The sequence below is a fragment of the Scyliorhinus torazame genome, chromosome 10 (assembly GCF_047496885.1).
Source record: "Scyliorhinus torazame isolate Kashiwa2021f chromosome 10, sScyTor2.1, whole genome shotgun sequence".
Taxonomy (NCBI): Eukaryota; Metazoa; Chordata; class Chondrichthyes; order Carcharhiniformes; family Scyliorhinidae; genus Scyliorhinus; species Scyliorhinus torazame.
Window position 1 is genome coordinate 256,231,879 of NC_092716.1, and position 23,598 is coordinate 256,255,476.

The 23,598-nt window shown below is 47.4% G+C and overlaps 1 protein-coding gene across 12 annotated transcripts in view; it reads right to left on the minus strand.

The window, feature by feature from the left end:
* The window catches only part of nav2a (neuron navigator 2a), a 1,224,858-nt gene that overhangs the window by 330,187 nt on the left and 871,073 nt on the right, over nucleotides 1–23,598 (minus strand). For all 12 annotated transcript variants that reach the window (XM_072466710.1, XM_072466713.1, XM_072466705.1 and 9 more), the window contains 2 exons: nucleotides 12,616–13,705; nucleotides 10,112–10,224 (listed from right to left, as the gene is read on the minus strand). In XM_072466710.1, coding sequence (XP_072322811.1) covers nucleotides 10,112–10,224; nucleotides 12,616–13,705 — 1,203 coding nt within the window. The remainder of the gene's footprint in view (nucleotides 1–10,111; nucleotides 10,225–12,615; nucleotides 13,706–23,598) is intronic.

Consider the following 23,598-nt stretch of genomic DNA (forward strand, 5'->3'; position numbering starts at 1 on the left):
GGACTGGCCAAAACTGGACGGCCACTCGGCCAATCGGGGCTCGGAGAACCGCCGCAGGGGCCGCTGTCAACGGCCCCCGACCGGCGTGGCGGGAATTCCGCCGGCACCCGAAAAACGGCGCCGGAGAATAGAGAAGTCAGCGTTGAGGCGGGATTCGCGCCTCCCCCCGGGGATTCTCTGACCCGGTGCAGGGTCTGAGAATCCCGGCCAGGATCTCTCCTGCTAGTGCTTCCCAGTGGTTTTCCACTGATTTATCCACCAGCACTGGGGCTGGTTTAGCACAGGGCTAAAGAGCTGGCTTTTAAAGCAGACCAACGCAGGCCAGCAGCACAGTTCAATTCCCGTAACAGCCTCCCCGAACAGGTGCCAGAATGTGGCAACTAGGGGCTTTTCGCAGTAACTTCATTTGAAGCCTACTTGTGACAATAAGCGATTTTCATTTCATTTCAATGCTGGCCAGTCCACCTCAGCCAAGTCTCTTCTCATTTCTTTAAAATGTGCCTTGCCCCAGTTCAAAATTTTTACTCCTGCTTTATCTCTGCCCGTTTCCATGGTAACACTGAATCTTACTGAATTGTCATCACTTTCCCCGATATGGTCGCTGTCACTTCACCCACTTGCTTTCCTTCGTTCCCCAAGACTAGATCTAGAATTGCAGCTCCTCTTGTTGGGCTTGTCACTGATTGGGTGAAAACATTTTCCTGGACACACTGCACAATATTTCTTCCTCAGTTCCCCTTATACTGTTTGAATCCCAGTTGATATTGGGATTGTTAAACTCTCCGACTATTATTGCTCTCTTGTTCTCACAGGCAGAAATTTGCCGACATATTTGATCTTCTATCTCCCTTTCGCTGTTTGAGGGGTCTGTAGTATACTCCCAGTAGTGTGACTGCCCCTTTCTTATTTCTAACTTCAACCCATGAAGCCTCGTTTGTTGACCTGTTTACTATATTATCCCTTCTCACAACTGGAATTAATTCTTTAACCATTTCTGTTACTCCCCCTCCTTTTTTATCTCCCACTCTAACCTGCCTGAAAACTCTGTATCCAGGGATATTGAGCTACCAATCTTGCCCCTCCTTTAGCCAGTCTTCCATTGTAGCAACAGCATCCTGCTGCCGTGTGTCTACCTTGTTTGTAATCCTCCTTGCATTGAAGTATAAACATTTTAACCCCACCATTTTCCCTTGCTGGACACTTTTTAAACTTTGCTTCTCCTGTAATTCCAAGCCCACCATTACATCTTCTGCATTACTAGCTAATGTTCTACCACCATTTTCCTGATCTGAATTTATCTTATCTGTTCCTGCTCCTGAGATCCCATCCCCCTGACACACAAGTTTAAACACTCCCCAATCGAACTAGCAAAACCCCCTGCAAGGACATGGGTCCTATCTCTGCCCGGGTGCAACCCTTCCGTTTTGTACAGATCCCACCTGCCCCAGAACCAGTCCCATGCCTCAAGAATCTGAATCCATCCCGGCTGCACCATCTTTCCAGCCATGCATTCATTTGATCTATCCTCTTATTCCTGCTCCCTCTAGTGCGTGGAACTGAAAGTAATCCTGAGGTTATGACATTTGAGGCCCTGTATTTTAGTTTATCTCCTAACCTCCTGTATTTGGCTTGCTGGTCCACATCCCTCAGCTTGCCAATGCCATTGGTACGAATGTATCACAACCACTCGCCGTTCACCTTCCCTCCCCAGAATACCCTGCAGCCGCTCTGTGACACCCAGGATTCTGGCACCAGGGAGGCAACATACCATCCTTGATTCACGTTTGCGGCCACAGAAGCGTCCGTCTATGCCCCTAACTACGGAATCTTCCATCAGTCAAGCTCTGCCACTCGTTTTTCTCCCACCCATCTGAGCAGCAGAGCCACCCATGGTGCGGTGAACTCGGCTACGGCTGATTTTCCCTGAGAGCCCCCCCCAACAGTATCCAAATTGATATATCTGTTTGAGAGAGGGATGACCACAGGGGACTCCTGCACTGCCTTCCTGAGTCTTTTACTGATCCCGATGGGCAAAATCTTCTGATAATTTGTCAGAATGTCGGTTTCAGCGAGAAAACCGGGGTGTAGCTCTGCACAAAGATTCTGTGGGCGCAGTTTCTGCCATCATTCTGGTGGAGTGGGGCCCTCTTTAAAGGGCACTATGATCTGTGTTAGAAAGAAACTATCCTATGCCACGACCACGGGGGACCATCCCACAAGCATCTACCCGCTACAGGCATCAGGGCAACCCTGCTCCCCAAAGCAAGTATCAGGTCAACCCCTCCCCACAACCATTGGAGTAATCCTATCCACATATATGCACCGTGCCACCCCCCACCCCCCACAAGCACTAGGGCAACTCCACCCCCACAAGCACAGGAGAAATACCCCCCCCACCTCCCCCACACACACAAGCACCATGGCAACATCCACCCACAACCGCACCCCCTCCCCACCCCCCACACCCACCCACACATACACACACATGCAGCACGTAAGGGGAACCTGCCCAGTGGGCCTCCCCAAAGGGTACACCCTTGGGATAGCCTTATTTCACTGCCAGGTTGGCACTGCCAGGATGCTAGGGAACAGTGCTTTTCCATGTCACTCTTCCCCCGGGAGCGGGAGAGAGAGAGGGAGCCGGAGCACAGCGAATGCAGCCTGGGATTCAGGTAGGTGTTTGAACTTGCCCCCAGGTTCCAGCGGCCTTCATTTCCGGGAGCGGGAGAGAGAGAGCCGGAGCACAGCGAATGCAGCTTGGGATTCAGGTAGGTGTTTAAACTTGCCCCCAGGTTCCAGCGGCCTTTATTTCCGGGAGCGGGAGAGCGAGAGGGAGCCGGGGTGCAGCTTGGGAATCAGGTAGGTGCTTAAGTGTTTGATTTTTAACTCTATTTAAGTTGGGTGGTTGCTAAACTCGAGACATTACCCTTGTAGTGTCTCCCACCCTTCCACCTCCTCTAACCTAAGGGGGTGAGTGAATATCAGGTAAGCTCTCTCTTTTCTTTTTCTTTTATCCGCAAGTTACAGCTTCAGATTTTCGGCGGGATCAGTGGCCAGGGGTCTGTCGGGAAGGTGAGTAGCTGGGAGAAATTTAACTCTTCGTGGGTTGGTAAGTATTGTGATTGGTAAGTAAAATCTTTATTCCTTTCACTTATTCATTATTTGATATTATATTTGTAAGCAGTTAAGGTAAAGTGTAAAAATGGCAGGAGATCCCAGACCCGTGTTATTCTCCTCGTGCTCAATGTGGGAGTTCAGGGACGCGGCCGATGCCCCCTGACTCCTTCATGTGCAGGAAGTGTGTCCAGCTGCAGCTCCTATTAGACCGCATGACAGCTCTGGAGCTGCGGATGGACTCACTTTGGATGCTGAGGAGGTCGTGGATAGCACGTTCAGTGAGTTGGTCACACCGCAGATTTGGATTGGTGAGGGAGACAGGGAATGGGTGACCAAAAGGTAGAGAAAGAGCGGGAAGGCAGTGCAGGTGTCCCCTGCGGTCATCTCCCTCCAAAACAGGTATACCGTTTTGGATACTGTTCGGGGAGATGACTCACCAGGGGAAGGCAGTAGTAGCCAGGCTCATGGCACCGTGGCTGGCTCTGCTGCACAGAAGGGTGGGAAAAAGACTGGCAGGGCTATAGTCATAGGGGATTCAATTGTAAGGGGAGTAGACAGGCGTTTCTGTGGTCGAAAATGAGACTCGCGAATGGTATGTTGCCTCCCGGGTGCAAGGGTCAGGGATGTCTCAGATCGGCTGCAGGACATACTGAAGGCGGAGGGTGAACAGCCAGTTGTCGTGGTGCATATAGGCACCAACGATATAGGTAAAAAACGGGATGAGGTCCTACAATCAGAATTTAGGGAGTTAGGAGATAAGTTAAAAAGTAGGACCTCAAAGGCAGTAATCTCAGGATTGCTACCAGTGCCACGAGACAGTCAGAGTAGAAATTCAAGAATAACCAGAATGAATACGTGGCTTGAGAGATGGTGCAGGAGGGAGGGGTTCAGATTTTTGGGACATTGGAACCGGTTCTGGGGGCGGTGGGACCATTACAAATCGGATGGTCTATACCTTGGCAGGACTGGAACCAATGTCCTAGGGGGTGCTTTTGCTAACACTGTTGGGGAGGTTTTAAACTAATGTGGCAGGGGGATGGGAACCAGATTAGGAAGTTAGAGATCAGTAAAGAGGCAGCAACTAAAGCCAATAAGGTACTAGATAATAAACTCAATGTGACTAAGGGGAAGAGTAGAAAGGGAAGAGATGAAGAACGCAAAGGGACAGGTGGTCTGTGGTGCATATGTTTCAATGCGAGAAGTGTACCAGGTAAGGCAGATGAATTTAGGGCTTGGATTAGTACCTGGGAATATGATGTTATTGGTATTGCTGAGACTTGGTTGAGGGAAGGGCAAGACTGGCAACTAAATATCCCAGGGTATAGATGCTTCAGGAGGGATAGAGAGGGAGGTAAAAGGGGTGGAGGAGTTGCATTACTGGTCAGAGATGATATCACAGCTATGATTAAGGAGGGCACGATGGAGGATTCGAGCACTGAGGCAATATGGGTAGAGCTAAGAAATAGGAAGGGTGCACTAACATTGTTGGGACTTTACTACAGGCCTCCCAAAAGCGAGCGTGAAATAGAGGTACAAATATGTAGACAGATTATAGAAAAATGTAGGAGCAATAGGGTGGTCGTGATGGGAGATTTTAACTTCCCCAACATTGAATAGAACTCATGTAGGTGTTGGAGGCATAGATGGAGCAAAATTTGTAACGAGCATCCAGGAGAGTTTTTTTAGAGCAGTATGTAAATAGTCCAACTCGGGAAGGGGCCATACTGGACCTGGTATTGGGGAATGATCCCGGCCAGGTGGTTAAAGTTTCAGTCGGTGATTACTTTGGGAATAGCGATCACAATTCCGTAAGTTTTAGAATACTCATGGACAAAGACGAGAGTGGTCCTAAAGAAAGAGTGCTAAATTGGGGAAAGGCCAAGTGTAACAAAATTCGGCAGGAGCTAGGGAATGTGGATTAGGAGGAGCTCTTTAAGGGTAAATCCACATTTGAAACGTGGGAGTCTTTTAAGGAAAGGTTGATTAGAGTGCAGGACAGACATGTCCCTGTGAAAATGAAGGATAGAAACGGCAAGATTAGGGAACCATGGATGACGGGTGGAATTGTGAGACTAGCTAAGATGAAAAAGGAAGCATACATAAGATCTAGGCGACTTAAATCTGATAAAGCTTTGGAGGAATATCGGGAAAGTAGGACAAATCTCAAACGCGCAATAAAGAGGGCTAAAAGGGGTCATGAAATATCTTTGGCTAATAGGGTTAAGGAAAATCCCAAAGCCTTTTATTCGTATATAAGGAGCAAGAGGGTAACTAGAGAAAGGATTGGTCCACTCTAAGATAAAAGAGGGAATTTTTGCGTGGAGTCAGAGGAATTGGGTGAGATTCTTAAATGAGTACTTTGCATCGGTATTCACCAAGGAGAGGGACATGACGGATGTTGAGGCGATGGATGGATGTTTAAATACTCTAGGTCAAGTTGGCATAAGGAAGGGGGAAGTTTGGGGTATTCTAAAAGGCATTAAGGTGGACAAGTCCCCAGGTCCGGATGGGATCTATCGCAGGCTACTGAGGGAAGCGAGGGAAGAAATAGCTGGGGCCTTAACAGATATCTTTGCAGCATCCTTGAGCACGGGTGAGGTCCCGGAGGACTGGAGAATTGCTAAAGTTGTCCCTTTGTTTACGAAGGGTAGCAGGGATAATCCAGGGAATTATAGACCTGTGAGCTTGACATCAGTGGTAAATAAACTGTTGGAGAAGATACTGAGGGATAGGATCCATTCACATTTGGAAGAAAATAGACTTATCAGTGATAGGCAACATGGTTTTGTGCAGGGAAGGTCATGTCTTACAAACCTAATAGAATTCTTTGAGAAAGTGACAACTTTAATTGATGATGGAAGGGCTGTAGATGTCATATACATGGACTTCAGTAAGGCGTTTGATAAAGTTTCCCATGGCAGGTTGATGGAAAAAGTGAAGTCGTATGGGGTTCAGGGTGTACTAGCTAGATGGATAAAGAACTGGCTGGGCAACAGGAGACAGAGAGTGGTGGTGGAAGGGAGTGTCTCAAAATGGAGAAAGGTGACTAGTGGTGTTCCACAGGGATCCGTGCTCGGACCACCTTTGTTTGTGATATACATAAATCATAGCTTATCATAGAATTTACAGTGCAGAAGGAGGCCATTCGGCCCATCGAGTCTGCACCGGCTCTTGGAAAGAGCACCCTACGAAAGGTCAACTCCGCCACCCTATCCCCATAACCCAGTAACCCCACCCAACACTAAGGGCAATTTTGGACACTAAGGGCAATTTATCATGGCCAATCCACCTAACCTGCACATCTTTTGGACTGTGGGAGGAAACCGGAGCACCCGGAGGAAACCCACGCACACACGGGGAGGATGTGCAGACTCCGCACAGACAGTGACCCACGCCGGAATCGAACCTGGGACCCTGGAGCTGTGAAGCAATTGTGCTATCCACAAGGCTACCGTGCTGCCCCAAATGATCTGGACGAAGGCATAGGTGGTCTGATTAGCAAGTTTGCAGATGATACTAAGATTGGTGGAGTTGCAGATAGCGAGGAGGACTGTCAGAGAATACAGTAAAATATAAATAGATTGGAGAGTTGGGCAGAGAAATGGCAGATGGAGTTCAATCCAGCATTTTGGAAGATCTACTTCAAGGGCTGACTATACAGTCAATGGAATAGTCCTGGGGAAAATTGATGTACAGAGAGATCTGGGAGTTCAGGTCCATTTTACCCTGAAGGTGGCAACGCAGGTCGATAGAGTGGTCAAGAAGGCATACAGCATGCTTGCCTTCATCAGACGGGGTATTGAGTACAAGAGTCGGCAGGTCATGTTACAGTTATATAGGACTTTGGTTAGGCCACATTTGGAATACTGCGTGCAGTTCTGGTCGCCACATTACCAGAAGGATGTGGATGCTTTAGAGAGGGTGCAGAGGAGGTTCACCAGGATGTTGCCTGGTATGGAGGGTGCTAGCTATGAAGAAAGGTTGAGTAGATTAGGATTGTTTTCGTTGGAAAGACGGAGGTTGAGGGGGGACCTGATTGAGGTCTACAAAATTATGAGAGGTATGGACAGGGTGGATAGCAACAAGCTTTTTCTAAGAGTGGGGGTGTCAATTACAAGGGGTCACAATTTCAAGGTGAGAGGGGGAAAGTTTAAGGGAGATGTGCGTGGAAAGCTTTTTACGCAGAGGGTGGTGGGTGCCTGGAACGCTTTGCCAGCGGAGGTGGTAGAGGCGGGCAGAATAACATCATTTAAGATGCATCTAGACAGATATATGAACGGGCGGGGAACAGAGGGAAGTAGATCCTTGGAAAATAGGTGACAGGATTAGATAAAGGATCTGGATCGGTGCAGGCTGGGAGGGCCGAAGGGCCTGTTCCTGTGCTGTAATTTTCTTTGTTCTTTGTTCTTTACCCCCGTCAGCTTGCCGCTTTGCAATAGTTGCCATCAGTCCTCCTAGCCAGCTCCTGCTCCGACCACCTACTCCAACCTTCTGAACCACAAGGCTCAGCGTTATCCCTTTTATACTTCTAGTGGCTGTCTGTATCCATTTCATTAACCCTTACATTACCTTCATGTATGATAATACCACAGAACATATGGTAGGAAGACCGTTAAATATATTTGAATGTATTTATAGGAAGGCGGGAACCTCATTGCGTCACTAGCAATGATAGGGGAAAATCTCAGAACGAGATCTCGCCGCCGAGATTCTTGTACCTGATGTTTCGAGGGATTTTTGGCCAGTGTCGCCATTTTTGCCAACAGCGAATGCCAGCTGAAAATCCCGCCAAAGGCTCTACTTTCAATAATTTACATTAATACGCTAAATCCAGAAACTAAACATGGAACAAAAATTATCATGTTCACTTGAGTTTGTGCTTTGTAATTTTGCCATAGCTTTAACTTGTGTACTACCCAATGCAGCCTGGCCTAATGTCCAATGAATCACAATGTACAGTGAAAAAACAAATTGGTTCAATGCTATTTTAATTTGTCCGTCATCTGGGAACGATGAAAGACAGAATAGCAGGATCATGCAGGGCCCACCAAATCTTCTTAAAGACGGGTAAAACACACCACAACAGCTCAGCAATTGAATTACCCAGGAACTAAAATCATACAGGCCCGGACAGCACCAAGTCTGATCCTCAGCTTCTACTGAGTTTGCCGATCGATGATCATTGGGGAGGCAGTAGGAGTGTGACAATTGGCCTGCGAGTCCCTGAACTAGAGGAAAGAAACAAACAAGCGGTTTTCTCACTGTTGGTATCTCAAAACCAGCCATGGAACTGAACTTTTGGACATGATCTCGTACAGGCGCTCCACAATTAAATAGCTTGCAAGAATGAGCACTTGAGCGACACACAGGGGGGGTCAGTCAGGGAATTGCAACCCAACAGAGTCAATGGGCGTGATCGAATGGGTTTGTCGTGCACACTCAGTGACGGGACAAGGTCGGTAAATCTCACGGGACGTCACGATCTGGATCTCACCCTCGCTAGGTTCATTTAAATATGTTGCCGTTCGATTCTCCCGAGGCATGGGAACGAACGTTCAAGCCTGGGAGCCCTCGCATGGCACCGTTTAGCAAGAATCCACACAAACGTGGACAAGGCATGATGGCACCTGGGGGGGGAGGGAGAGGGGGAGGTCTCCCACGCCATCGGTTGGGCTCTGGGTAGGGTATTAGTACCCTGGCACTCCCGCCACCACCTGGATACCTTGGCACTGACGACCCTGCATCTTGGCACTGCCACCTGGGCATTCTTGCAGTGCTGCCCAGGCACCCTGGCAGTGCACCCTGGCAGGTTGGCAGCACCAAGGTGCCAGGTTGCACGTGCCAGAAATAGAGCCCGGAGCCCTGCCCTTAAGAGATGGGGTGAAGGGGCTTCAGGACCCCCGAAGCGGAGGTACGTTGGGATGCTGGGGGGTCCGAAGGCCACAGTGCGAGGGGGGGTTGAAAGATCGGGCCGGCATTTAAAAATGGCGCCCCAATCTCTTCCTGCACTGGCAAACTGAGCTCATCACTGCAGGAAGTGAGTGAGATAATTGTGACCTCCGCGAGGCGTTCCCAACCGAGGTCAAAAAAAGTCCCATTTGATAGCGGGGTCGTTCTTGGCACTGCAGGCCCAATATCTCAGGGAGGCGAAAGAAGAGAAATTGACCAAAAAAATGTTTACTGTAAAAAGATATTTTAAATATGTAAAACCTACAGCAAATCTTCGGACATGAAATGCTACTTTATCTGGTAACCCTGTAGACCAATAAAAGGCGTCAACAAAAAACATTGGCGACATCAGTAATCGCGTGGGATCATACAGGTGAAGTTGGAGAACCTGTAGCATGAACTAAATTGCATGTGTTTTGAAGGGTTGTCCCCAGCATATACGGGGGAGCTCTGCAAATATTGATACTCTCGCAGAAACCCCTGATCCAGCTTTCAAAAAGCACTGGCAGCAGCCCAAACAAGGACAGCTTCAGCAATGCAGATATTTTTTTTTAAATTAGTGCACATGCAACTGAAATAAAGCAAGAAGGAACAAGAACTGGCAAAGAATATTGAATAAAAATGTTCAAGACGCTGGGCTCACAATGTGAAGTGTGCTTGACCTCAGACAATGATCAATCTGAAGATCTTGCAGACACCAGTTTGAAATCCTTTGCCGTGCAAAATCATTTGTATGCATTTTTGGAAGGGGTGGGAAAATCTCTACATTGCTTTCATATGGTCCGCTTTTATAGTCACTCTGCCAACTTAGAGATACTTATGACAAGTCGAACAAGCAGCAAAACTATATGTATCAGACTGCATTTGCAGAACGGTACAATGTTTCCTTATTTCTGTGACAAGGGATAAAAAATCTCAACGTTATTGACTGAAATAGATATGCACCTTTACACAACACTGCAAACATTTTAAATTACAAAACTTCAGCCTTCGCTTTTTATTAATGTTATAGCCTGTGCATGTACGTAAAAACTGGGGAACTTACCGGGCAAATCCTCAATGCATGTTTGTCCATTTTTGCTGTACAGAACAGTATCCATGTTCACTCCCCCTGTACCAGATTCAGTCATCACATTTCCTTCGCTGTCTGTCTGTGACCTAAAAAACAAGGCACTGCAAATATAAAACTGCTTTAATGGAGTGAACAGCGAGTGGACCGTCTGCATAATTCATCGGCCCCTTATGAAGTAATCGTACAGAAACAGAAAAATGCAGCCAACCGTAGGTAAATCGGTTACTTGCTCACAAAATCACACATTGCAGTACAATTCAAATTGTTTGAATTGTGCGTTGCAACAGAAATGGTTTCAATGGTTTACCAGTTCAAAATTTAAGCCAGAAAATTATTTTTTTTAAAATCCTATTGCAAAGGCTGAGTCATGTTTGAACAAGTTAATTACGTTTGTATTCTGGCTATTATTTTCCCTCGGTGTTCAGTCTTCTCCTCTGTAACCATTCCATTTCACACCTTCTGTTCAGGCAGGAAGGGAGGCACAATCATTTGTTAATGGACTCTTGTCACACCACCTCTGGCACCTTATCCTCCATTCCATGTTTGCTAGCCTGTTTCTTTTCTTCCCTCCCCAGTAAAGCACATTTTCTGTCTTCACGAGGAAATGAGAATAATGAGGTCGGGGAGCCAGCTGCACAAAGGACTGGGAGCCACTCCAACGTAGTTACTCACTGCAACAGAACGGAGCGGTCCTGTATTTGCAGGTCTTGGCAAGGCAATTGGATAAGGAAGAGGGAGGGCCTCCTTTCGGATGTTCATGCACATCGCAGCATTAATGTGGAGAATTCAGGCAACCAGGAGGTAAATGAATGGTCCGGCCAATGCTTTGTTGAAAACATCTTCCACTTCATTCTTGAGAAAGTAAAACCCTGAATTGCAGCTCCTGGTAACTTTTAATTACAAATTTTGTTCCCCTACCCAGCCTCCTTCTGAAGGTGACGACCCATGTTAGGATATCATTTCCCTGGTGATGCCAGTCTGTGGTCATACTCCGAGGTGAGCCTAAACCTCAGGCCTCCCCAAAGCTTTTTTTAAATATAAATTTAGAGTGCCCAATTCATTTTTTACAATTAAGGGGCAATTTTAGCGTGGCAAATCCACCTACCCTGCACATCTTTTGGGTTGTGGGGGTGAAACCAACGCAAACATGGGGAGAATGTGGAAACTCCACACGGACAGTGGCCCAGAGCCGGGATCGAACCTGGGACCTTGGCGCAGTGAGGCAGAAGGGCTAACCCACTGCGCCAACTTGCCGCCCCTCCCCAAATCCTATGGGGACATCGCATTGGAGCCCAATCCCATCAACTACTTTTCACACCCATGTGCTATGCATCCGGTCACACTGCAGTACAATCAGAACTTGAGATCCCTGTAGAGGTTTTTAAGCCACTGATTGATAGTACCCTTAGGCTAAGAGGGACACAGAGGCCCAGGGTGACATCCCAATCATTTCTACAACTGTGAGCAGTTAACTCAACACATTAACCAGGGATCAAACCCAGAATCAGCTACCCTGTTTGTGTCGGGAATTAATAAAGAGATGTAGTTTGCATCAGGCAGACAATACTGAGGGAGCGAGTCTGCTGCACACACTGGGTACAAGTGCGACAAACAACTTCAGCAATTCTGGATTAGGGAGCGGGAAATCAGCCAAAATATCACTCCCTCATTCTGCCAGAAGTTTGCATATGTGAATATCGGTTGAAGGTAAGATCGGACTTGGCTGTGATGCTCAGTACAGTTTAAATAACCTCCCAACATTGGCAAGACTTATACCTCATCATTAAACAAATGTACTGCAGGGCAACAGTGATATTGTCACTCATCAAAGAGACAATGCTTTGAGGAAAGGAGTGTTGGGGAGAAACTTGGAGTAAACTGTTTTTAAAAATTCATCCATGGGATGTGGGTGTCTCTGGCTGGGCTGGCATTTATTGCCCATCCCGGAGGGCGTTTAAGAGTCACCCACATTGCTGTGGGTCTGCAGTCACGTGTAGGCCAGACCAGGCAAGGACGGCAGATTTCCTTCCCTAAAGAACATTAATGAACCAGACGGGTTTTTAAGACAATCGGGGCTGGTTTCATGGTCACCTTTTTTTTAGACTTTTAATTCCAGATTTGTATTGAATTGAAATTTCACTATCTGCCATGGCGCGAGTATGGTTTGGGTCTCTGGATTACTAGTCCAGAGATAATACCACTACGCTACTTCCTCCTCAGTAATACAACAACTTAGGATCTACTATTCAGCATGGCTTATGTCACATCACATGGTCCACAAATTTATCAGAGAACCTGTCTGTGGCAAATGTGACCTGAAGTGTCTCATACCCTCCAACCACGAGAGAGCATTTATAATCGCATTTGTCTAATATCAGGCCTATCAACTCAAGGCAAAAAATAGGACAACAGTTTAACGTGCATAATGATGAATAATTCCCAAAGTATAAAATTGCAATGTAACACATCAGACATACCTGTACATGAATGGAGCGACAGTGGCAGTGTTGGGGTGGTTATATTGGTGCTGTGGGTGAGGTAGCTGTACACTGACTGTGTTACTTCCTGTAGTTTGGGTTGTGCTGACTGTACTGGCAGCCTGAACATTGCTACTGTTTGCAGGGGGCGTCCCTGCGGCACCTTTTCCTTCGGAGGAGGCTAAACTACTGGAACTGGAATTCTTACTGTCCAACTGTGATTTCTGCAGCGTGAGTCCACCACTGAGCCTCCCGCTGCGGGGCCGCTCGGTTTCCTTTGCAGGAGCTTGGGCACTTGTAGTTTTCCCTGTCGAAGTTTTTAGCCCTGGTTTTGGTATTCCACTTTGCTGGGGCGCGGGGGGATCTTTTTTGGCACCATTCAATTTCCCTCCTTTTGGGATAAAGCTGGAGAGCTTGGAGGATTTTTTTGGCATTTCGGGAGCGGTGAGCTGCGGCTCATCTTTTTGCTCCTTGTCCAATTCCGTTTTTTCACAGACGGACACCCTTTTGGAGACCTCCTTCGTTTTGTCTTTCTCCTTCTGCTTTTCTTTCTCCTTTTCACTGCCTTTCAGCGAGTTTTTCTTATTGCTCAGCGCTCGACTGATGGTCCTTTGCGCGATGCCTTTTAGTGCAATTTTGGGGCTGTTCGAGGCAGGTGCGGCACTATTAATACTTTTGGCCGAGGCGTCTGCCTCAGCAAGGTCCACACAGTTGGAAGTGGGCTCCACCCTCTCACAGCTGCCATCACGAGGCCCTGAGCTCTCCAGGGTGGGCCCACCAGTCTTGCAACCACCTTTATTATTGAACAGCTTCAACTTCTCCAGCATGGATTTCTGACCATTGGCATTAGACTTGGCAGTAGTTTCGGCCGCTGGCTTGGGCGGTTCCTGCGGGGGCTGCTTCACAGATAACATGGAAGACGTGGCAGTGTGCTTGGCGTTGAGGGATTTGCTGCGCCAGGGTTTGGCAGAGTTGGGCTGGGGAATGGCGGATGTGCTTCCACCGATGCTGCTTGTGTTGCTGCTGGCTGTAGACGGTACATTCTCATTCATTCCTGGCTGCTGGGCCGTGTTGTCTGATGGCTCTGGAACTAGAACATAATCATCGTAAGAGGAGCAAGTTTACAAACTCATCTGAACCTTCAGCTTCTTTCCATAAAAGGAAGGCTATATTTAAAATACTTAGTCAGAGTACTCTGTCAATGTTCTCCTTTCATTTGTCTTGCACTAGACACTGCAGTCTCATATCTATTGACGTTTTAAATAAATATGTCACATTTAATGTAGTTTTCCAAAATGATGCGAAGAACCACAGAGCCTTCAACTAAGGACAGTTTTCAAAATTATAACCCTGTTTGGTGTCCAAAATATACAACAATTACTTGTTAAGGAAGCTAATCAAAGCTGCGATGGTGGATTACAAGAAGGAATGTTTTATCCATAGGCGACTCAGAGAAAAAGTACAGTATAATCGGATGTCAATGTTTTGCAGAAAGGGTTTTGGGGTAGAGAGGGTTACACTTTCATGCTGTGAAAATATATTCAGCAACCACAGCCAGGCACATCACCAACAAGTCTTTTCTACTAATACTCTGGAAATGTAATGAACAAATGAAAATATTCTTCCTTAGCATCGCAACAATAATGCAACAGAAACACAATACTGTGAATGCTATAAATCTGATATAGAAACAGCAACTGTGAAGAACTCAGCCGGACAGGCAGCATCAGTGCAGAGAGAAACAGTGGGCTGGATTCTCCGTCCCACGACGCCACTTTCCTATTTCTACCGGCCAGCGGGATGCTCAGTTACGCCGGCTGGTCAAAGGGGTTTCCCATTTTGGGGCAGCCCAGCGCCGTCGGGAAACCGGCTGCCGGCAAAATGGAGCATCCCGCCGGCGGAGAATCCAGCCCAAAGTTTTAAAAAAAATTTTTATTCAAATTTTAACATTGCAACAATGACACAATACAATACCATAAGACGTAGGAGCAGAATTAGGCCACTCGGCCCATCGAGTCTGCTCCACCATTCAATCATGGCTGATATTTTTCTCATCCCAATTCTCCTGCCTTCTCCCCATAAAGCCCTGATCCATAACCCACAACATTTATACTGAAATAAACCCAAAGCAACCCCACCCCCATGCCGCTAACTGTTAGCAACAACTAGCTCTCCAAAATATAATATAAACAGACCCCATCTCTTGTGCAACCCCTCACTCGTCCCCCTCAAGGCAAATGTCATCTTTTCCAAATATAGGAACGGCATTAAATCCCCCAGCCTTCCCAAGGCAGAGGGCGGAGAAGCTGACTTCCACCCCCATAGGACCCGCCTGTGAGCGATTAGCGAGGCGAAGGCCAACACATCTGCTCCCGCACCCTCTGGCAAGTCCAACATCCAGAGTATGGCCCCTAGGGGAATGGGTTCTAAGCCCACTTGTCAGATTGCCGACCTGGTGCTAAAGAACCCCCCCAAAACCTCTCCAACCTTGGGCAGAGCCGGAACACATGCACATGATTAGCTCGGCCCCTCCCGCACCGCTCACACACACATCCTCCAAACATCCGGCTCATCCTTGACTTTGCCAGGTGCGTCTTATGTACCACTTATAACTGAACCGGCCCAAGCCTCCCACACGAGGTTGAGGCATTTTCCCTCCTCAGCATCTCAGTGGGTGTGTCCAGAACCAGGGGTCACAGTCTGAGAATTCAGGGTAAACCATTTCGGACAGAGATAAGGAGGCATTTCTTCACCCAAAGAGCGGTGAGCCTGTGGAGTTGATGCTAAAACATTGAATATATTCAAGAGGTGGCTGGATAGAGCACTTGGGGAGAATGTGATCAAAGGCTTTGGGGAGAAAGCAGGATTAGGCTATTGAGTTGGACGATCAGCCATGATCGTGATAAATGGCGGAGCCGGCTCAAAGGGCCAAAAGGCCTCCTCCGGCTCCTATCTTCTATCTATCTATGCATGTATCATACCACAATCCCTCCTCCAGCTCATCCCCAACTCCTCCTCCCATTTGGTCCCATCCCGGGATGCCCTGTCCTCCTTCAATATCCCCCCCTAGATCGGCAAATCAACCCCCCTCATCCCCCCCCCAGCCCCCCATCGACAACACCCCTTCCAACAATGAGGAGGGCGGTGCCACCGGAGAGAAACAGAGTTACCATTTCAAAGAAACGACCCAAATGCATCAGTGTCCGTTAAAATAGCGAGCAGCTGAACCGTACAGTTCTACGGTTTGATCCCCTTTCTGTTCTGACTTACCACCTGACAGGCAGTCCGGGGTGATAAAATTAGATTCAACACCATCCAGTTTGGAAAACAAGAGAGGGTCCAACTCCCAACCATGTTACTAACAATCGACCAGAAATTTGGACAACCAGGGCAGCTATTTTCTGTACCGCCGTACCATAGCAGAAACAACCAGGAGAGAGGGACGGAGGAAGTAGTGAGAAAATCAGGAAATGTCATTGTATGTAACAAAATAAAAGTTACATGCAGCATTTTTCAATACCTCATGATACGCCAAATTGCTTTGCGGGCAATGAAGTTCTTTTAAAATGTATTCACTGTTGTTAAAGAAAGGAAACTCTGCATCAATTTGCACACGGGAAACACTCACAAACAACAATATGATAATAACCAGATGATCGATTGAGAGATAATTATTGGCTAAGACAGCAAGGGTAAATCCCCTGTTCTTCAAAATGGGATCTTTACATCGACCTGGGATAGCCACAGGGCATCAGCTGAACGTCACAACCAAAAGGCAGCAACCTAACAGTGCAGCACTCCCTCAGTACTGCACTAAAGTGTCAGCCCAGATTTCTGTGTTTATGTCTTCCCATCTGAGCCCGGGATAACATTTATGTACGTTGAGATTGCACAAGTGCAGATATTTTTTGTTAATTAACCCTGCCTGTGTCAGGAGTTGATAGGTGTGGACATACTGGGTACTTTATTACAATGGGACGGATGTTCATGGTCCCAACTGGGACCAACCAGAGTGGGAGGGGGGGAAATGGCTGTCAGTCGGCTCCCTGGTGGACCCCCCTTTGTTTCAGCTCCCGCTTCACTAGGTTGATCCCCAGATGGTGGGGCTTTCTTATGAGGAGTGGTTGAGTAGCTTGAGTCTGTACTGATTTGTGTTCAGAAGAATAAGAGGCGACCTTATTGAGACATATAGGATTCTCAGGGGGTTTGACTGGTGGAGATGCTGAGAGGATGTTTCCTGTTGTGGGGGAGTCTAGGACCAGAGGGCACCATCTCAGAGTAAGGGGTTGCCCATTTAAAACAGAGATAAGGTGGAATTTCTTCTCTAAGAGGAGAGTGAGTCTGTGGATGTTTTTGCGCAGAGAGCTGTAGAGGCCGGGTCATTAAATGTGTTCAAGGCTGAGACAGACAGATTTTTAATCAGTAAGGGAATCCAGGGTTAAGGGGATAAGGCGGAAAAGCGGAGTTGAGGATTATCAGTTCAGTCATGATCTCATTGAATGGCGGAGCAGACTTGATGGGCCGAATGACCTACTTCTGCTCCTATGTCTTGTCTTATGGTCTGATAATATCCTGCTGTCCTCCAGTCTCCCTCTGATCAAGTCCGGGGCAGGAACGATTGCAGATGCCCTCCTTGCCTGGAGACCATTTGAGATCTTTAATGACCCACTTAAAGGCCGCATCCTACCGCCAGCAGCAGCCAATGAACTCACTATCTGGAGAGCACACCCAGCAAAATCCATCAGGTTAACCAGGAAATCTACCAGGCAGACCCCTTGTGTACATGTACTCTGTGCCTGATCAAGCGACCTGGCATCAGAAATTGGGACCTCACAGGAACCCATGCTGTCACCCTTGCTCTGACCCTCTGCTCCCCCCGCCAGTGATACCCTTTGACAAAGGGTCATCTGGACTCAAAACGTTAGCTCTTTTCTCTCCCTGCAGATGCTGCCAGACCTACTGAGATTTTCCAGCATTTTCTTTTTGGTTACCCACCTTAGCGACATCCTTCCCTCCCACACTGACCTATCCTTGGGGATCCATCGGTGATCCTCATGGAAGGCCCCACTGTAGTACCAGCAGTGGCTACTGACCCCAATGGCATTGCTGGTACTGGAGAGCTGCCAGCGCAGGATTGGCCTGCAGTTCTTAGGGTTGGATTTCCACACGACTGGGAGTTTAATTTGACGGAAGGTCCAAGTCTTCCCAGGTAAGTGGCAGGTTACCTTGGAATAGCATTGGGCCTTCCAGAGAAAAGCGACACAGGGCTCGCACCGATTCACCAAACAGTGTGCGGCATCCTGTTGCCCACATTAACTTCGAACCAATGTGTTTGCCAAATTATTACTTCTGTAAAGTGGCAAATTGTGATGTAAACAATCACATTATAAATGTGGAAATGATTTCAGGTGAGTTCAACAATTTAACCTAATGGATAAAACGTCAGCATATACCTTTTATACTATTGAAAGGGTAGCCTGATATCTTTTCTATTAATTCATGGGATGTTCGCCTTGTTGGCTGGGCCAGCATTTAATGCCCATCCCTAATTGCCCTTGAACGGAGTGGATTGCTAGACCATTCATGTGTGTGCAGACATTTAATATTTTCCCATTGCTTTTACGTATTCAGTCTAGAAATCTGTTGACATCATTGTTCTAAAGTCTGTTTGTTTACTTGAGGAGTTTTATAGGCTTTTGGATGCAATGACTACCTAGTCATTTCATAAATACTTTTTAAAACTATTTTTAATTGACTTGTGTTTGTATTTATAACAAAACAGAAAAGGTAAGAATACACAGGAAACGTATACATAAATATAAGGCATATTAACAATAAACTCCGAATAGAACAAAGAGAACAAAGAACAAAGAAAATTACAGCACAGGAACAGGGCCTTCGGCCCTCCCAGCCTGCGCCGATCCAGATCCTTTATCTAAACCTGTCACCTATTTTCCAAGGATCTACTTCCCTCTGTTCCCCGCCCGTTCATATATCTGTCTAGATGCATCTTAAATGATGCTATTGTGTCCGCCTCTACCACCTCCGTGGCAAAGTGTTCCAGGCACCCACCACCCTCTGTGTAAAAAACTTTCCACGCACATCTCCCTTAAACTTTCCCCCTCTCACCTTGAAATCGTGACATTTTGTAATTGACACCTCCACTCTTGGAAAAAGCTTGTTGCTATCCACCCTGCCAATACCTCTCATAATTTTGTAGACCTCAATCAGGTCCCCCCTCAACCTCCGTCTTTCCAACGAAAACAATCCTAATCTACTCAACCTTTCTTCATAGCTAGCACCCTCCATACCAGGCAACATCCTGGTGAACCTCCTCTGCACCCTCTCTAAAGCATCCACATCCTTCTGGTAATGTGGCGACCAGAACTGCATGCAGTATTCCAAATGTGGCCTAACCAAAGTCCAATACAACTGTAACATGACCTGCCGACTCTTGTACTCAATACCCCGTCCGATGAAGGCAAGCATGCTGCATACCTTTTTGACCACTCTATCGACATGCGTTGCCACCTTCAGGGTACAATGGACCTGAACTCCCAGATCTCTCTGGATATCAATTTTCCCCAGGACTCTTCCATTGACCGTAAAGATCTTGAATTAGATCTTCCAAAATGCATCACCTCGCATTTGCCTGGATTGAACTCCATCTGCCATTTCTCTGCCCAACTCTCCAATCTATTTATATTTTGCTGTATTCTCTGACAGTCCTCCTCGGTATCTGCAACTCCACCAATCTTAGTATCATCTGCAAACTTGCTTATCAGACCACCTATACCTTCGTCCAGATCATTTATGTATATCACAAACAACAGTGGTCCGAGCATGGATCCCTGTGGAACACCACTAGTCACCTTTCTCCATTTTGAGACACTCCCTTCCACCACCACTCTCTGTCTCCTGTTGCCCAGCCAGTTCTTTATCCATCTAGCTAGTACACCCTGAACCCCATACGACTTCACTTTTTCCATCAACCTGCCATGGGAAACTTTATCAAACGCCTTACTGAAGTCCAGGTATATGATATCTACAGCCCTTCCCTCATCAATTAACGTTGTCACTTCCTCAAAGAATTCTGTTAGGTTTGTGAGACATGACCTTCACTGCACAAAACCATGCTGGCTATCACTGATAAGTCTATTTTCTTCCAAATGTGGATAGATCCTATCCCTCAGTATCTTCTCCAACAGTTTGCCTACCACTGACGTCAAGCTCACAGGTCCAGTCCTCCGGGACCTCACCCGTGCTCATGATGCTGCAAAGATATCTGTTAAGGCCCCAGCTATTTCTTCCCTCGCTTTCCTCAGTAACCTGGGATAGATCCCATCCGGACCTGGGGACTTGTCCACCTTAATGCCTTTTAGAATACCCAAAACTTCCCCCTTCCTTATGCCGACTTGACCTAGAGTATTTAAACATCCATCCTTAGCCTCAACATCCGTCATGTCCCTCTCCTTGATGAATACCGATGAAAAGTACTCATTAAGAATCTCACCCATTTCCTCTGACTCCACGCATAAATTCCTTCTTTTGTCTTTGAGTGGGCCAATCCTTTCTCTAGTTACCCTCTTGCTCCTTATATACGAATAAAAGGCTTTGGCACTTTCCTTAACCCTGTTAGCCAAAGATATTTCATGACCCCTTTTAGCCCTCTTTATCGCGCGTTTGAGATTTGTCCTACTTTCCCCGATATTCCTCCAAAGCTTCATCAGATTTAAGTCGCCTAGATATTATGTATGCTTCCTTTTTCATTTTAGCTAGTCTCACAATTCCACCCGTCATTCATGGTTCCCTAATCTTGCCATTTCTATCCCTCATTTTCACAGGGACATGTCTGTCCTGTCTCTAATCAACCTTTCCTTAAAAGACTCCCACATTTCAAATGTGGATTTACCCTTAAAGAGCTGCTCCCAATCCACATTCCCTATCTCCTGCCAAATTTTGTTACACTTGGCCTTTCCCCAATTTAGCACTCTTTCTTTAGGACCACTCTCGTCTTTGTCCATGAGTATTCTAAAACTTACGGAATTGTGATCGCTATTCCCAAAGTAATCACCGACTGAAACTTTAACCACCTGGCCGGGATCATTCCCCAATACCAGGTCCAGTATGGCCCCTTCCTGAGTTGGACTATTTACATATTGCTCTAAAAAACTCTCCTGGATGCTCCTTACAAATTCTGCTCCATCTACACCTCCAACACTACATGAGTCCCATTCAATGTTGGGGAAGTTAAAATCTCCCATCACGACCACCCTATTGCTCCTACATTTTTCTATAATCTGTCTACCTATTTGTACCTCTACTTCACGCTCGCTTTTGGGAGGCCTGTAGTAAAGTCCCAACAATGTTAGTGCACCCTTCCTATTTCTTAGCTCTACCCATATTGCCTCAGTGCTCGAATCCTCCATCGTGCCCTCCTTAATCATAGCTGTGATATCATCTCTGACCAGTAATGCAACTCCTCCACCCCTTTTACCTCCCTCTCTATCCCTCCTGAAGCATCTATACCCTGGGATATTTAATTGCCAGTCTTGCCCTTCCCTCAACCAAGTCTCAGTAATACCAATAACATCATATTCCCAGGTACTAATCCAAGCCCTAAATTCATCTGCCTTACCTGCTACACTTCTCGCATTGAAACAAATGCACCTCAGACCACCTGTCCCTTTGCGTTCTTCATCTCTTCCCTGTCTACTCTCCCCCTTAGTCACATTGAGTTTATTATCTAGTATCTTACTGGCTTTAGTTGCTGCCTCTTTACTGACCTCTAACTTCCTAATCTGGGGCGAAATTCTCCACCAACGGCACGATGTCCGCCGACTGGCGCGAAAAACGGCGCCAATCAGACGGGCATCGCGCCGGCCCAAAGGTGCGGAATGCTTCGCGTCTTTGGGGGCCGAGCCCCAACACTGAGGGGTAGGCCGACGCCGGAGGGATTTCCGCCCCGCCAGCTGGTGGAAATGGCGTTTGTTGCCCCGCCAGCTGGCAGAAATGGGGTTTGGTGCACAGCTGGCGCGGAAATGCGGCGCATGCGCGGGAGCGTCAGCGGCCGCCGACAGTTTCCTGCGCATGCGCAGTGGGGAGAGTCTCTTCCGCCTCCGCCATGGTCTGGAAGGGAAAGAGTGCCCCCACGGCACAGGCCCGCCCGCGGATCGGTGGGCCCCGATCGCGGGCCAGGCCACCGTGGGAGCACCCCCCGGGGTCAATCACCCCGCGCCCCCCCCCCCAGGACCCCGGAGCCCGTCCACGCTGCCTGGTCCCGCCGGTAAATACTAGCTTTGATTTACGTCGGCGGGACAGGCAATTTCTGGGCGGGGGCGGGATTCACGGCGGCCAACGGCCATTCTCCGACTCGGCGGGGGGGTCGGAGAATGACGCCCCAGGTTCCCATCCCTCTGCCAAATTAGTTTATAACCTCCCCAACAGTCGATTCAACAGCCATATTATTTTTATTTTTTAATAAATTTAAAGGGCCCAATTCATTTTATCCAATTAAGGGGCAATTTAGTGTGGGCAACTCCACATAACCTGCACACCTTTGGGTTGTGGGGGCGAAATCATCGCAAACACGGGGAGAATGTGCAAACTCCACACGGACAGTGACCCAGAGCCGGGATCGAACCTGGGACCTTGGCGCCGTGAGACAGCAATGCTAACCACTGCGCCACCATGCTGCCCCCACCAGCCGTTTTATTAACTATATACATGTTGCCTCATGGTATTAAAAAGTACCAGGGGTGTGTCTGAGGCCACAGAGGCATAACCTGTTAGTTGCCTTGGTTTTGTTCCCTCCTCAGTACCCTACGAGGCTTGAGTAGTTGCTTTCCCTACCCTTTGGATGTTGCCTCCCCTTCTCCATTCCCTCCTCCCTTCTCTCCCCCATTTTCCGAAATACTTGACTTTATTTCCACAGCTGGTTAAAAGTGTCTGTTTGTTTATTTGTCAACTTTTATGGGCTATTCAACAGCTTCCAACTGTTACAAGTTGTGATTTGTGCTCATAAAGTGCAAAATGGGTGAGGATGAATGGTGGAACTTTAAAGTGCTCAGAAGATTCAACTATACTATATATACACATGAGTCATTAAGTGCATCAGAAGCACGGGGGTGAGGCTTTTCGGGAAAGGAGGCAGGCCTTTTAACCTACTTGCTCCAGTTCCACCCCCCCCCCCCCTCTATTTGCACCTCCAGGTTATTTAGGGCCTGAAAATTTTGTGATGGAGTGGGAACAGAACATGGAATTAGCTCTATCACCCAATTCCTGCCTCGGGTGGAAAAATCCAGCCTACTATGGCAACTCAGTAAAATGCTCATGAAAATCTGGGATTGGAGCTTTGTCGATTCCTCCCACCAATTGTCAATCTTTGTTTTCCAGGGTAAGGTTCCATATATGCACCAGCAGTTCTCCTCTACCTCAACCAAGTGAACAGTCTTCAGTGTCTGCACAGAAACCTGCTGTTGATCAGCTGTTCAGCCACAGGTGGGTTCCAGCCAAGTCAGACCCTAAGCTTACATGATGCCCAGAAATGCATTTTCCAATCTTGATTACTGGGTAATAATTGGAACCAGGAACCCTGGCTGATTTTTCCCCAACCAAAGCTCACAGGGAATAAATCATCATGTAGTGCTGCTCTGCCTAAGATTAGTTAACTCACTTTGACTCTTTCAAGTCTGTCCAGTTTAGTCCATCCCGAAATGACACATATTGCCCAAGGAGCCGGTGGGAAAATATCCAACATCCATTCTTTTTATTTTAAATTTAGAGTACCCAATTCATTTTTTCCAATTAAAGGGCAATTTAGCGTGGCCAACCCACCTAACCTGCACATCTTTGGGTTGTGGGGGAGAAACCCACGCAAACACGGGGAGAATGTGCAAACTCCACACGGACAGTGACCCAGAGCTGGGATTGAACCTGGGACCTCAGCGCCGTGAGGCAGCAGGGCTAACCCACTGCGCCACC